Below are 17,173 nucleotides of genomic sequence, written 5' to 3' on the forward strand. Positions count from 1 at the left end.
ACCAAGAACCACCTGTATGAAATGAGGTTTTAAGATGTATTGTCCATTATAAAAGTGGAAGCATTTTTTTGTATGATAGCTATGCAAGAAAGGCTGGCTTTTTTGCTTTACTAGCCATGATGAGAAATCTGGATCTGATTATCTCAATTAGAGAAACTATAACTGTGATCTTCACAAAAATGAATATTAGTGCTTGGAGTACAAGTATTGCATTTGTACAGGAAGTGACATCATTGCTTGCCACTTCTCTTAAAGGGGAACTTTTGTTATTCTAAGTAAATAGCACTGCAAACAGACATCTCTCCATCTTTGAAAATGTTAATAAAATCATTTTTATTCACAGTAACATACCCTTTTTTCTGTGCTTTAATGCTGTCAAGAATTGCTAAAAATCGAAGTGAGGCTTGGGGCACACCAAAACCGCTAGCAGATCCACAAAACGCTAGCGGTTTTGGGAGCAGAGAGCCGATATTTGCCGGGGTGCACACCGAGCGGATTTTGTATGCAATCCGCCGGCCGCATCCGCATGGCTAATGTATCTCTATGGGCTGGTGCACACCGGCAGTTTGAGGTTTTAAGCAAACCGCAAACGTGCAGCAAGAGGCACGTTTGCAGCTTGCTAAAAACCTCAAACCGCCGGTGTGCACCAGCCCATAGAGATACATTAGCCACGCGGATTTTCAAGCGGATGCGGCCGGCGGATCCGCCCAGTGTGCAATGGGCCTAAGACAGAATTCATAGCATCCCTGAGGGATTTGCTTCATTATGAGGACAAAAAGCTTGAATTACAGAGAAATAATGTGGGCGGGGCAAAGACCTCTTCCTCAGGACTACATCTCTGTACTGCAAGCCTCAGCCATTGATCTTTGCCCATTATTATGTTTATCCACACACTACAACCTTTAGATGAATTGCATGTAAATCTGACCAATGAGTATGGCGACGTGTGCAGATCTGTTGCTCGCCATAGATAACTTTTTTCTTAACTTCAAGTTTAAAAACAGAAGAAAGGTCTAGAGTTCTATTTTAATGTGTGTAATAACATCTGAGACTGGTTGTCCATTCAGCTCATGATTTGTGAAAAAAAGGTGACTTAACTACTTTACACATTGTGAATCGCATGAGTAGTCATGCAATTAGTCCTTTTATGTCTCACTTACAATATGCTCACTAACCACTGATTCAAAGTGTCTTTCTGCTTCTGCCATTCAAGCCTTAACAAATACCTTGTTAAACTAGTTGGATTACTTCTCAAGAGGTGATGAAAGGAGGCTTGCTATAAAGACAAGGAGCATTATAATGATGCACTAATTAACCACAACATTAAAACCACTGACATGTGAAGACAAGTAAATAACGAATATTATCTTGTTACAATACTTTGTCAAGGGTCAGGCAGCATGTAAACAGTCAGTTTTTCAGGGTAATGTGTGAGTGATTTTGACATGGGCCAAATTCTCATAGCTAGACAACTGGGTCAAAACATTTCTTAAACAGCTGGTCACCTGGGGGTTCTCAGTGCAATTGATTAGCACCTACTAAAAGTGGGCAATGAAGGACAACTAACCAACCAATATATCAGGGTCATGAACATCCAATGCTCGGTAATGTGCACAGGAATACAAAACACTAGCCAATCTGGTATGGTCCCACATAAGAGACACCACAGCAGAAGCTGCTGAAAAACACTAGGTGCCCATACATGACTCCATACTCTCAAGATTGACTATCAGATAGATCTCTGTCTGATCAGAGAGGGATCTATTAGCTGCCCACACGCTGCACACAGATTTTCAAACATTTCAGTATGAACTCTATTGGACATCTACCATACTACCGCCGCCACTTCCGCCTGCTAGGCCCCCAGGTCTCCCCCATGTAATGTGTACCCCTCCCCCTCAGGCTGTGCTCATCTGTATACTGGCATGCCTCCTCCCGTTTCTAGGGGCCGTGCAGCTGTGTGGCTGCCCTGAGCGCTATTGGGAGGAGGGCGCTGTAACGGAGGGGGGAGCCGCAGCCGCGGGGAGGGCAGCCCGACCTCTCTTTCCCTTCCTCTCCCCGGGCTTCCTTCTGTGCTCCCCCCTAGATGCAGAGTAATCCGCAGGGAAGCGCTGTAAATAGCTACTCACCTCCCTGGTAGTGTTTTCCGGATCATGAACGAATCGTTCATTTGATCCGGATCTTTTTTGTGAGTCGAATCACCTGGATCATCACAATGAACGATTCGGTTCACAGTGGATGTCTGGAAGAAACAGGAACTGCAGCTTCTGCTGAGCTGTGAAGAGTTAGGGAGTCTCTGGAGTGAGAGAAGCAACTCCTCCCAGCTCACTGAGGGTGAGGGATCAGGCTACAGCAGCATAAGCAGCAGCTCTTTGGTTACAAAGTTAATAACTCCTAGTCTCACACGCCCACTATCACTGCTGGCCATTTGTCCTCACACAGCCACTATCACTGCTGGCCATGTGTCCTCACACACCCACTATCACTGCTGGCCATGTGTCCTCACACAGCCACTATCACTGCTGGCCGTGTGTCCTCACACAGCCACTATCACTGCTGGCCATGTGTCCTCACACGCCCACTATCACTGCTGGCCATGTGTCCTCAGACTCCTCACACACCCACCATCACTGCTGGCCATGTGTCCTCACACACCCACTATCACTGCTGGCCATGTGTCCTCACACACCCACTATCACTGCTGGCCATGTGTCCTCACACACCCACTATCACTGCTGGCCATGTGTCCTCACACGCCCACTATCACTGCTGGCCATGTGTCCTCACACGCCCACTATCACTGCTGGCCATGTGTCCTCACACGCCCACTATCACTGCTGGCCATGTGTCCTCACACACCCACTATCACTGCTGGCCATGTGTCCTCACACACCCACTATCACTGCTGGCCATGTGTCCTCACACACCCACTATCACTGCTGGCAAGGTGAGAGGTATTTGGAGGCTGCCATATTTATTTGTTTTTAAACAATACCAGTTGCCTGGCAGCCCTGCTGACCCTGTGTCTCTAATATTTTAGTCATAGACCCTGGACAAGCATGCAGCAGATCAGGTACTCTGACTCAGGTTTTACTGAATTTGCCATATGCTTGTTCCTGGGTTTTGACTCAGACACTACTTATGCCAGACGATCAGCAGGGCTGCCAGGCAACTGGCATGGTTTACAAGGAAATAAATATGGCAGCTTCCATATCCTTCTCACCTCAGGTTCCCTTTAAAGGAGTACTGTGGGTTTTTCTAAAAAGAAAATCGTACACTTACCAGGGGCATCTACAAGCCCCCTGAAGACATCAACTCCCGCACCGTCCCTGCAGGATCTTGCATTTGCCACCACCGGTCACGGTGTCATTATCACTGCGGCTGCGTGGCCGGGACCGTGCACGTCCTCGCTTCCGATCGTGTCATCGGGAGCTTACTGCACAAAAGCAGTTCGAGACAGCTTTGTACTGCACAGTAAGTCCCGATGACACGATCGTGAGCGAGGACACACGCGGCCCTGGCTGCGCAGCCGCAGTGATATTCGTCTAGTAAGACGAATAATGACACCGTGACCGGCGTCGGGGAATGGAAGATCTACAGGGATGGCGCGGGACCTATACTGAGTGCAACTAGACCTGGCTAACCTATACTGCCGTCCAGCACCTATACCTGGCTCCGCGGGGGGGGGGGCACAATTTTTAAACCTTTACCCTGGGTGCATTTTAGCTTAGAAACTGCCCTGCCTATGTTCTGCATCCTTCTCCATTGCCATCAAGGGCGCCTGTACTGTACCACAAGACGTAGAACACAGCTTCTCCAGCATTTCAGCTTCCCGTCTGCTGGCAGGTATTGTTTTAGGGCCTGGGGAAAAAATTAATGTGGGGCCCCTTATGTTTTTATACTTTACTGACAACAAACTTGTGACCTGTCTCCTGGCCACTAAGCACCTTTTGCCTGCAATTTTAGGCAGCCAAATGGAAGAATTTGTAGCCCCACGCTTATGAGTGTTTGGTACACAGTACTTACTCAGCAGCAAAAGACTACTTCATGTCACATGTGAGCATGGCTGCTGCTGCACTCAGATGTGACTCAATGTGAGCGATAACAAGCTGGTGCATGGTAGCAGCTGACAGGCGGTGAATTTACAACATTTAGCCTCCTTGTGTGAAATAGGCCTTATGCTAGCCATGCTAGAAAGATGCTTGACCATACAGCTCATTGCTGGGTATCCAGCTGTGTTGCCGCAGACAACTCTGTTCTCCGTCAAATGAGCCTACAATGGGCAAATAAGCATCACAACTATACCATGGAGCAAAGGAAGAACTTATTCTGGGTATAAAAATTTTGGGTCCTTGAAAGCGCATTGATCGAACATGATACCTGGGTTCATTTTAGTGGGAAATGTATGATGGCAAGTTCACAGTTTGCACCTGAATATGGGTTAGTCTCCCTTACTCTTGCCAGGGTGCTTCATATAAGCATTGTAGAAGAAGCTACAGAAAAGCACTAGGTAGCTGGAGTACATCAGGGTTGACCAGAATACATTTTCCATTGTGCTTGCGCATGTCCAGTGATAGACCAGAACATTGACCAAGGTGCCCATAATCATTTGCAGGATCTGGGTGAAGGTGATGAACATGGCACAGAGCCGTGGCACGTGGATCCCTGCTGCTCTCAGTGTGTAATAAGAGTACATGAAAGCGTGGACGGTGTAATTCATTGTCATGAACCATCCTCCTCCAGCCACTGTTTCTTTATAGGCGTACCAGGTATAAAGAAGGACGGTAATGTGATGATACCAGTGAAGGAAGATCAGCTTCTGTTTCCGAAGAACAATAAACAACGTATCACCTGTGTAGGAAGGTATAAAGCAGTAATGTTAGCCTCTGTGTTTGGGAAGACTGATACGCTCTCTTAATAGATTTTACTACATATGTGGAATAATTAGATTTTTTTTAGTTTTTTGTTTTAAGTATAGCTGTAATACAAAATAAACAAAATAAACATTTGGTAATCGAGAGCAAGGAGGTTGGTCTAAAAAAAGTTCTCTTCTTTTTGCAATGTTTGTATACAATTTGTATAACTTATAGTGAATGAATTTAATATGATGGTTAGTTTTGAAACCGCCATACTATTTTCACATTGCCATGGCAACATTAGGTGGTTATGTTGTTGATGAGTTAGGTGCATCAAGCATCAGCATCAACATCACTATCAGAGGCCCTGACTGTATGAGAGGAGTAACAGAAGATACCAAAAATAAGAATAAAAAACAACAGTTTGAGATGTGAATGTCGTGTTAATATTATTCTTTTTATTAATATTATTATTTTTTGCATGTGCAAGTGTTGTCTTGTTTCATTTAATGGGGCATAATCTTACCTCACACTGCTTCTGGGGTTGTTTTGTCTATAAAATTGCATGCCTGACTTGTGCATGGGTTGAGCATATGGTGGTTGGACAGTTAAGCGTAGTACTTACTGGACTGCATATGACTCTAGTTCCTTATGTTTCTGTCACATTGCCCACTTGTTAATAGTAATAGCTATCAGTTGAGCAGCACTATTTCAAGCCAACAAACATGCTATAGAAAAATACTCAAGCATCGTTCACAGTAGGCATTGCATTGCGGACGATCTGAGCAGGGTCCTCCTTATCCTACTCTTTCATAGCAGTATGTCCATCTTTATCTCATCCTCAGGATAAGTATCTACAATAACATAATGTGAGTTGATTTTTGTACCTTTCTTGGGTTTAACAATGTTGTAATTTTCACCCAGAAAATTATATAGCATCATCTATTTGCTAATCATATGACTCACAACACATTTCTTTACTCAGCAAAAGATTATGATGGCACAACTCTTTATATGAGCAACAGTGAAAACACTTTTCATTCATGCTCCTAACGATCTCTGTACATAGTTCAAACAGTGTGGAAAATGTTCTTGTCATAAAGGGATAAATGATGGCTATGTTCCATGATCTGCATGACTGTAACAAGTATGTACACTTGTAGTTACAGTTGAACCATTATTTAGTTTAAGTATATCTAGGGTTTTTGTTTAGAAAATATGGACCGTGGTTATGAAAATGCAGCTTCAATATAAATTTATAGAGAATCAAGATATGGATTTAGAGGACATACCAACAGTAATTAAACATAGGGACTTAATACATGTAAAACAATATCTGTGCTGCTGTCATACATTTGATCACTTTAACTGTAAGATTTATTAGTCTATCATAGATACAGACTACCCAGCAAGCTCATGGTGAACTAGAACTCCTAGGAGTGTGTCGGCTATAAAGGACCCAAAAGCCCTCTTACTAAAATGCTATCGAAAACAGAAGGTATTTGCGATAATTACTTAATGCTAGTAGCTTGAGTGTTTCAGGACCATAGAAGGAAGACTAGATACAACAAATTGGGAATAAGAACCATTTTGAATCCATATTTTTCCCAGCCGTCATCACATGATTTTACAAGCAATGAGTGAGGATTCCACAGCGGTGGCCATCCAACCTCACCATTAAGGATGGTCAATGAGATACAAATCATTTCAAGTTGATGCAGGATTATGCAAAATTTGTATGCAGATTGATGCAGCTTGAAAACTGACACATTTTATCTCACAACGATTTGATAGGTTCATTTTCAAGCTGCATACATTTGCATCTAAAATTTGCATAATCCTACATGAACTCGAAATTATTTGCATCTCATTGACCACCACTACTAACCATCTAGTTTGTGGGCTCATGATTCTGACACATCTCGTAGACTGGTAGAAGGGTAACTGGGCAGAAAGATTATTTGTGACACCAAACACAATATGGTGCCAATTTCACTACTGTGAACGCTGATCAGCTACAAGGCCAACTGCAATTGCTGCTATAACAGGGAGAAGATGACCAAGCAAGTGAATACAGCCCTGTGCACAAGCACGATGCGTGTCGCTGGCAGGGGTCAGGACTCAATGCTTCGAGCAATATTGCAGGACCGAGGCTATACAGATGCTATGCTACTCTACAGGGTAGTGACATGCTCTGTTGCTTTGCGGTGGGGAGGAGGGACAATGGAGTGGCAGACCAGGAGTGTCACATAATGGCAGAGGTGAGTGGGGAGAACCATGTTCTCGGCCAGGGTGGTCACTCACAACCGGGCGACATACCTCATCTGCGTGTACACGTCTTTAGAGACTGGACAAAGCAGATTAAAACACTTCAATAAACACAGGGGTTTGCCTCAGTTCTGTCCATTCTGTAATGTAAAAAGGGTTATCATAAAAGAAAGATTTTTCTTCTGGTTTTATCACAGCCTGCAAGGATTCCATTTCTTATTGTGGAGGAATGCCCAGTTTTTCTGCATTCCTGGTGAGCTAATTCATGCTAGTAGTACAGCCCAAGGACAAAAATCAGACCGCATCTCAGAAAGGTCTAATGTTGGAATGCCAGACATCTAACAATAATTAAGCAAGGTGGGGCAGAATCAAATTTACACATGCTGCAAATGAAGCTAATATATGGTTTTTCAGTTCCTTTGTAAGTCCTGCACAGCTGAATGGGACAGACACGTACCCAGTGCAAACAGACCTAACAACATATAAGCAGCAGAAAAAACATTTTGTAACCACTTGAGGACCACAGTGCTAAACCCCCCTAAAGACCAGGCCTTTTTTTTAATAAAATGGCCACTGCAGCTTTAAGGCCAAGCTGCAGGGCCGCACAACACAGCACACGAGTGATTCCCCCCCCCCCCTTTTCTCCCCACCAACAGAGCTCTCTGTTGGTGGGGTCTGATCGCCCCCCAGTTGTTTGGGGTTTTCTTTTTGTAAATATTTATTGTAATTATTTTTATTAAATAAATCTATTTTTTTCCCACTATCCCGCCCACCCCCATGCCAGCCAATCACAGTGATCGGCTGTCATAGGCTTCTGCCTATGAGAGCCGATCGCTTTCTTGTCCCCCAAGGGGACAGCCGTGTCACACGGCTGTCCCCAGTAAAGCGCTGCTGCTGCTTCAGTAGCCGGCTCCAGGACCTGACGCCAATTGGTGTTAGGCGGTCCTGGGGCTGCCGCCGCGTTCATGCCCATTGGCGTGAGTCGTTAGGTAGTTAATCAAGGTGCAGTTTTGGAATTAATCTGGCTTATAAAATGTGTAAAAATATGTACACACACACTAGATTAAACGTGGTCAAGTCGGTCGAAAAAGACCACATCGGAAGGGAAGCTAGCATGTGTACAGCAGCCCTTGGCCCTACCTGATGAGTCAGCGAGAGCTTCGGCCTGCTGGAGCTATTGCTCTTCCTCCTGTGCACCCCGGGTCGCCCCCACGCCCTCTTCCATAGTATCAGAATGCATAGCTTGCCTGTACAGTGTCTGCCATAAACCGTCTCCTATGGGATTGAGTGTGCTTGGGACACTATGGCGAAAATGATGCTGTTCCATCATCCCCAACATCAGTTATTTAACAGGGACAGCATAAATTTCTCTATAGAGCTTTTGTAAAAAAAAAACAGCTCCTAACACCAATTCTACTCTTTTACACAGCTGTTCTGCGTCACTAAATCAGCTGTACCTGAAGGGGACACGATCGCTGCCTGTTCCCTGCTTTCATCTAACTGCTATGCTATCAGCCTTCTGTATCACTTTGCCACAGCTGATTTATAATATATATATTATTTATATACACTGTGCTTCTCACATGTAGCTATAAAGTAACTAAGTAAGTAACTAATTAGCAGCCAGTTTACAGACCTGCACTGCCAAGCCTGTATACTCACACACTATAAGTAATCAACACCTCTATAAATCTGAGCAGACTTCATAATTACCAAAATAAAGATAGTGAGATTTATACCTTGGCTTAGAAACCAAGGGCTGTTTCACACCAAAAAGTGCTAGCAATTTTGGTGTGATTATATAGTGATTTGGTGTGAAATAGCCCATAGGATATCCTTGTTCAAGAGTTTTTCAAAACATTGGAAAAAGCTGGCAATCAGAAAAGCTCTCTAAAAGCATGCTTGGCGTGAAACAGTGAGTCGCTTTTTCAGCGGCGATTGGCAAAGCGATGTGTACAATGTACCTCAATGGGACCATTACATGTAGCAGTTTTGGAGCAATAGCAATGCGATTCCTCTTCCCCGAACAGGATCGGAAGGGGAATGCAAATCACAAACAAATCGAAATGCAAAATGTTAAAGTCTTAAAGTGTATGCCCAGCATTAGTTGCCCAGATGTGCACCTCAATTAATATTTTTAAAGAACAGGAAGATATCTTCAGCAAGTCATTTACTTACCAAGCTCTGGTACCTTACTAAGAACAAAGGCATATGCCCAAAACTTGCTAACAGGTCCATTATAAAACGCACGGTCGCACACTGATTGCTTGAAGCCACTGGAGAGGAGTATGTTAATCATGAACCAGCCAGTGCGAATAGCTCCAATAATACTGAAAGCAAAAAATAAATAAATAAATAAACAATAATCACATACAATATATTACACTGACAACACCTAAAGAAAATTCATGCACAATGTTTGTAGTGGTCAATTGTATTGTGAATCAAACATATACATAAAGAATAATACATTTTAACCTTTGAAAGATTTATAGTGAATTACAGCTAAAACGGTACGTTCAAACTACATTTTATATAAAGTTAATTATTATCTGTTTACACAATGCTGCTATCTTCTGCTATCCTTTACAGAGTGCAGAGTCATGTCACTGACCGTCCCTCACAATCTCAACAATTTACTGTTAGATCCTTCTGTTACATTTACCTACAACATGGAAATAAGCTATCTGGCAGGTAAATCTAAGAGAAAATCTAACAGAAAATTGTATGGTGCGTACCTAGCATTTAAGTCTAATGTCCTATCATAATGTCATTGTGTTGTTATATAGCACTGACAGGAGGAGTGGCGAAAAACGTAGATTTTTTACTAAAGAACAATGGCTCTAGCGAAAATCTTAACAATCATTTGGGATGTTCGTTGTGGGTAATCAGGTGTCTTTAAACATCCTTTAGCAAATTTTCACTAAGCAAAGTTGCGCTATGTCAGAAACAATGATAGTTTGTTACGAAAAATCTATCAAAATATCTTCTGGTGGGTATGGACCTTTAGAAGAATGCCAGACAGGAGAATCTTGTAGTAGACAAGACACAGTGACCAAGTATTCCAGGGGTTTGTGGTCCTTGGAGAATAGTTTTTGAAGGGCCATGTTTTGCAAATATTGAGTATCAGTGATGCTCGAATACCCCTTTTCAAAATCCGGATTGACCCGGATCCGGATACCCAGATATCCGGATCCAGATCGGATATCCGGATTTGACCATTTTGGTATCCGACCCGGATCGGATATTCGACCCTAGTATCCGGGATATCCGAGCAAATTCGTATATCTGGGTAGAAAACCCGGAAGTGGCCTTTAAATTGCTTTAAAAACACGTTTTGAGGGTAAATGAGGCCTGTGGCAGTATTATTTTTTAAAGGGAAACAATAATTAATGATGTGGTGACTTAAAATCCCCCAAAAAACAACAAAAAATGGTTGTCAATTAACATCAGGCCTAGGTTCCAGACAGCGGTCGTGCAACCCACATTGTGTCCAAAGTCCAACCGCACAACTGGGACATGGCAGTTTTCAGCCCAGACACCTCCAAAAAAGTACGCAGCAATTGTGTTTTGGGTTAAATATAGGTGGTATGTATCAGCACAGCAGCAGTGGCCTGTGGCACCCTGGCGGTGCGAGCAGCAAAGGCAGCAGGAGCAGGGCAATGCAGCAGCAGCAGGTGGCACTTGGCATGTGGCACTTGGCACGTGGCACTTGGCATGTGGCACTTTGCACGTGCAAAGTGTCACGTGCCACTTGCAAAGTGCCACGTGCAAACACGTGCAAAGTGCAACGTGCAAACACGTGCAAAGTGCCATGTGCAAAGTGCCACGTGCAAAGTGCCACATGCAAACACGTGGAAAATGCAAAGTGCCACATGCAAACACGTGCAAAGTGGCATGTGGCACTTTGCACGTGTTTGCATGTGGCACTTTGCACGTGGACACTTTGCACGTGGCACTTTGCACTTTTCACGTGGCACTTTTCACGTGGCACTTTGCACATGTTTGCACGTGGCACTTTGCACGTGGTTGCACAAGGCACTTTGCACTTTGTACGTGTTTGCACGTAGCACTTTGCACTTTGCACGTTGCACTTTACATGTGGCACTTTGCACATGGAACTTTGCACGTGGTTGCACATTGCACTTTGCACGTGGCAGTTTGCACTTTGCACGTGTTTGCACATGGCCCTTTGCACATGGCACTTTGCACTTTGCACCTGGCACTTTGTACGTGGCACTTTGCACGTGCCACATGGCAAGTACGATGTGCCAAGTGCCACGCGACAAGTGACAGTCAGACAGCAGAGGAGAGGACACTAACTGTCACACTGGCACTGCTCAGCAGCACAGCAGTTCTGTAGTAAGCTAACACAGTAGTACTACTACTCTAGCAACTACTAGCACTAACTGCACTAGTACAGTACTAACTACACAATTACACAGTAATGCTATTCCCTAATCCCTAACCTAACCTATACTGTAGCTAGCTAAGGCTAATAGCTTGCCAGCAGGCAGCAGCTGGCCTGGTCTGTGCACAGCACACACACAGAAACATAGCAGCTGCCTGCAGCCCTGCAGCACAGCACAGCACACACTCTGACTGTCTGTCACATAATGAAATCAAACTAATTAACGATTTAACAATAGTGTAGTGATAGTGAAGGGGTTAATCACTGAACAGCTTTATCACTGTGTAAACACTTGCTATGGCCAGCAGCACTGGAGCACACACTCTGACTGTCTAACACACAATGAAATCAAACTAATTAACGATTTATCAATAGTGTAGTGATAGTGAAGGGGTTAATCACTGAAGAGCTTTAGGTGGTTTATCATTGTGTAAGCTTGCTAGGCTAGCAGCACTGGAGCATGTCTCTCAGTGAGCATTCACAAGCAAGGGACGCTATTTCTCATCATGGCAGCCCTCATTATTATACAGGGGGGCTGGCCAGTGTTCCTTTCTGTGATTGGGTGCCAGGGTTTAGGCTGGGAGCCCTCTGATTGGCTCAATGAGGTCAGGTGGGGCTGGCCAGGGTTCCCCTCTGTGATTGGTTGCTAGGGCTTCTGCTGGGAGCCCTCTGATTGGCTCCCAGGACGTCCTGGACCTCTTACAGTATTTCAATGGTCGGATATCGGCCAGATATCCGCATAGCCCAGCCAACTATCCACAGATAGCTATCCGGATTGCCCAGTATCCGGAATCTGGATCAGAGGTTGGATAGCTGAAAAAAGTTCGGATATCCGGGTTACCCGGATATCCGGAATCCGGATGAGCACCCCTGTTGAGTATGAGGATACTGTAAATTCTAGAGGTGTTCTAGATCAGTGTTCCACAACACTGTCCTCAAGGCCCACCAATAGTGCATGTTTTGTAGAAATCCACAAAGGTAGTTAATTAGCTCTGCTGAGACACTAACTGGCCTCACCTGTGCATGTTTGTGGTTTTCTGCAACACATGTACTGCTGGTGGGCCTTGACGATAGGGTTGGGGAACTCTGTTCTAGATAATGAAAGTTAATGGCAGTGCAGAGTCAAAGGTGACACCAAAGCAGGACACTAATGGGAAAAATGACAGTGGTACAAGTAAGCCCACATCTTATAGCTTTATTAAATACATTACGTTGTCACTGCTGCAAATAATCTTTAAAGCACTTGAGGGCAGACCAGTCCACTGAATTATTTACTAGCAACATTAACTAAGAAATGGCATAGCAAAACAAGGTCTGGTAGTAATGGAAACATCAAGGTTTCCCTCCTCAACAGCAAACAGAACATGTTACACACATGGAATGTAAACTTCTTAAATTACACAAACACTCAGTTGTAGCATGTTGAACAATTACATCAAACACAATGGTTGCATGCAACATAGCAGCATATAAATCCAACTAGCAAACAGCTCTATGTAACAAAGCTTCAAAAGGTAGCTACAGACTATTACATTGGGTAAACAATCACTATCTCCCTGGTACTGACCATTTACCTAGCCTCATACACACGAGGCACAAATGTCTCACAAGAGACAGAAAAAAAAAAAAAGCAGCGACAGTTCGTCGCCAGGTCCCTTTGTGCAGCAGCCGTACACACGGCGCACAGAGGGACAGAGATGCAGCGGTAACTGTCGCCAAAGGTTCCTCCCCACCGCCGGAAGCTCCGTACATGGAGTATGGGTTGCTGTCGCTAGTTCGCATACAAACGCAGTATGCGTGGCGGACTAGCAACAGTTGCGGCGAAGTTGCAGCGACAGCTGTTGCCGGCGATTGGCCACGTCAATCTCCTGGCGACAGCTCTGACTGGCGACGGTTCGTGGCGCGCGCCTCATACACACGGGGGACCTGTCGCCGCAACATGCGCGTGCCACGTGTTTGTGGCGACAGTTGTGCCCCATGTGTATGAGCCTTATTTCAAATTGCACTGCTTGATGTTACATAAAATACTAGCAGGACACTCAATGCAGCAAATTGCTATGTGACCATCGATCTGACACTGCTACCACTCATGGTCACCACCCACCCTACCCCCACACTCTGGCCAGGCTACATTCAACCAATAAAACACAAAAAAATGATCAAACATTGATTTAGAGGGCCTTCAGTTTTAGATTTTATTTGGATTTGATCAAGTATAACATACGTCTTATGAAAATACTGAAACGTTCCTGAGTATTTTTAGGTACATTTCTGGGACTTCCAAAGGTGAAACTGTACCCTGGTGGCACATACAGTACTTTGCTATACATGTCAACAATTCATTGGTTTGCACACAACATTAGCAACACCACAGGAACAATTTATTTGAAGAATTATTAATGTAAGGCAAATGACTTTCTCTTCTAGTCTTAGCCTCCACCAGTATCAGTTTAGCATTTGTTGTGTATTGGTCTGCTCCCATGAACCCCTTATTTCAACACAGGCTGTGGGCAAAAAGGTACAGTAGCAGAAGGCTTTTGGAGAGGTCTGCCTCAAACATTAAAGTGACTCTGTAACAAAAATTAGAACGTTTTTTCTACCATCCTACAAGTTCCTAAACCTATTCTAATCTGTTCTGGCTCACTGCAGCACTTTGTACTATCACCGTCTCTGTAATAAATCAATGTATCTTTCCCCTGTCAGACTTGTCGGCCTGTGTCTGGAAGGCTGCCAACTCTTCTGTGCTGGTCTGTTCCTCTATGCACACTCCAGTGTGTGTTTTATTTACATAAGCCAGCAGCTTCTCTGCTATTTTATCAGTGATAGAAGAGAGCTGGATAAAAATCCTCCTCTGTTCGGCTGTGAAAGTAGCTGGCTGACACATACTGAGGAATTACAAACACAGGCACATTCAAAGCTGTCTGCAGGAAGCCTGTAATGTTCAGTGCATGAGAGAAGAAGGGGACAGAAGGTAAACACACAAATGATCTTTTGAGATTCAAAAGGAAAGCTGTATACAGCCTGCTTGTGTATGGATGTATTTTCTATGTGTGGACATATTGTACATCAATCTACTTCCTGTTTTGGTGGCCATTTTGTTTGTTTATAAACAAACTTTTTAAAACTGTTTTTGACTACTTTTAATGCGGCGGGGAGCGGCGAAATTGTGACAGAGGGTAATAGGAGATGTCCCCTAACACACTGGTATGTTTACTTTTGTGCGATTTTAACAATACAGATTCTCTTTAAGCGGGACTCAGGGTAGAAGGAGAAGGTTCTTAGATGGATCTTCCCAGTGGGATACCAAGGAGAAGCAATGGGGACGGGCCGCCCTGGGATCAACATGGTGGGAAGAATGACACACAAAGTCCTGTGGAACTGCCCGCTCATGCCCTGCCGCTGTGCCCCAACATCCTGTGCTACCCCAGTTGAGATGCAGAGTATTGAGAAATGCGGAAAACATGCTCTGTTATCTCACTTGCACTCCACCAATGCACAATACTCTGCACTTTTTTAACATTACACTTTTGTTTATTGTTCTCTTCACCCAGCTGCATTATTGCTGAACTATTAAACCAGTATATTGCTGCTATGTATGCAGTGCGATTGTAGAGCACCGCAGAACACATTTTAACCTAAAGCAGACTGTCATACTATGAAAAAATTAGTAGGACACTCCCAGAGTATGGAAAGCCATGTTCTGCATCACAGAAGCAGCTTGTCCCCACCATAGTCATAGGGCTTGATTCACTGAGAGCTTAATAACTACAGGAAGTGTTATAATTCCCTGTGCACGCTATACAGCCATAGCGGAAGCAGTCCAATTACGCTGGGCTCAATTAGTTTAAAGAATGCTTAGTTACATTTAACCATTACTGACGCTGGGACGTGAGCCTCACGTCCGCAGCAGCTGCTAGAGGCGCAGGGACACGCTAGTCACGCCCTGCAGTTTGAGGTGCTGTGCGGGAGATCGCCAGGGCGATGTTGCCAGGAGCAGGGGGGATTGGCTGTAGGGGACAAAAGTCCCCTGATCCAATCCGTACATGTCCGCCGAGAATGAAGAGTTTTAGTTTAAAAACAGTGTTCATTCTGAAATAGAGCCGCCGCGCTTCCCCCCCCTGCCGATTTCCGCTGCTTCGTTAAAATTAATGAATGGGAACAAAGTTCCCATTCATTAATCTCCCCGCAGGCCACCATGATTGCAGGCATCCATTGATACCTGTGTCACGTCCCTAGTTACAATGTAGCAACACATTGCTTCCTGTAGCGTACTTATTGTACGCTAATAGGAAGTGCTCAGCGGGGACATCTTGTGACCAAATAGTAAAATTACACCTACTGACTTTATGGAATACATTTTTTTAATATGTATGTCAAGAGGGCATATTATTATTATATTATGGGCTAAAAATTAGTAATGGATGTAAAACTGAAAAAATGCACCTTTATTTCCAAATAAAATATTGTCACCATACATTATACTAGGGATATAATTTTAGTGTTGCAGTAAGTGGGACAAATTGCCAAATAAAAAGTGCAGATTTTAATTACAGTAGCATGAATTATTTTAAAACTATAATAGCTGAAAACTGATAAATAATGATTTTTTTTTCCATTTTTTTCTTATTATTCCCATTTTAATGCATTTAGAATAAAATAATTCTTAGCATAATGTACCCCCCAAAAAGCCTAATTGATGACGGAAAAAACAAGGTATAGATCATTGCATTGTGATAAGAAGTGATAAAGTTATTGGGGAATGAAAGTGTGGAGTGCTGAAATGTGAAAATTCCTCTTGTCCATAAGGTGAAAAATACCCACGGGCTGAAATGGTTAACGATGGCTCCACTGAACCCGCGTGCAGCAATATTGTTCTTTGAAACTACTGGACCTACTGGGCTCCGGGCGGGTCCAGTGGAGCAATCATTAAATGTAACTAAGCGCTCTTTAAACTAATTGAGCCCAGTGTAATTGGACTGACCCAAGGTATGGCTGCATAGTGTGTGCAGGGAATTATAACACTCCCTGTAGTCATTTAGCTGCGCTGATGTAGCAGTGCAGCTTAGTGAATCAAGCCCATAGTCTGTATTTGCCATATTATTAATTTATTATTATGTATTTATATAGATTACATCTTCTGAAGCACTCTACAGATTATATAGTTATGTCAGTGACTGTCCTCAGAGGAGTTCACAATCTAATCCTACAATAGTCATAGTCTTTTGTCACCTCCACCACCACAGCACATGGAATAAAGAGCTTTAAATACTTATTGCGGTGCCAATCCATGTGTTGTTTTGGATTTATGTGCCACCATATTATTATTATTACTGTATGTATTTATAGAGCCCTGACATCTTTAGTACATAGTCGTGTCACTGACTGTATTCAGAGGAGCTCACAATCTAATTCTAGCATAGTCTAATGTCCTACCATATTATTTTAATTACATATTAATAGCACTTTACAGAATACATAGTCAAGCCACAGACTGACCTCAGAGGAACACACAATCTAATCCTACCATAGTCATAGTCTAATGTCCTACCATTTTATCTGTGCTTATATTAAAGTGTTTTGGGGGTCGGGGGCTGTAAATAATCAGCACCTGGTGTCAAATACCCTAGGTATGCCACTG

General features: G+C 43.7%; 1 protein-coding gene across 1 annotated transcript in view; it reads right to left on the minus strand.

The window, feature by feature from the left end:
• Positions 1 to 618: 618 nt before the first annotated feature.
• Positions 619 to 17,173, minus strand: part of ELOVL3 (ELOVL fatty acid elongase 3) — a 37,201-nt gene continuing 20,646 nt past the window's right edge. Inside the window, exons 3-4 of the mRNA XM_068257948.1 lie at positions 9,303 to 9,454; positions 619 to 4,851 (exon numbers count right to left, since the gene is read on the minus strand). Of these exons, the coding sequence (XP_068114049.1) occupies positions 4,442 to 4,851; positions 9,303 to 9,454 (562 nt within the window). The 3' untranslated portion in view covers positions 619 to 4,441. The remainder of the gene's footprint in view (positions 4,852 to 9,302; positions 9,455 to 17,173) is intronic.

This window comes from Hyperolius riggenbachi, chromosome 10 (genome assembly GCF_040937935.1).
Source record: "Hyperolius riggenbachi isolate aHypRig1 chromosome 10, aHypRig1.pri, whole genome shotgun sequence".
NCBI classification, from domain to species: Eukaryota; Metazoa; Chordata; class Amphibia; order Anura; family Hyperoliidae; genus Hyperolius; species Hyperolius riggenbachi.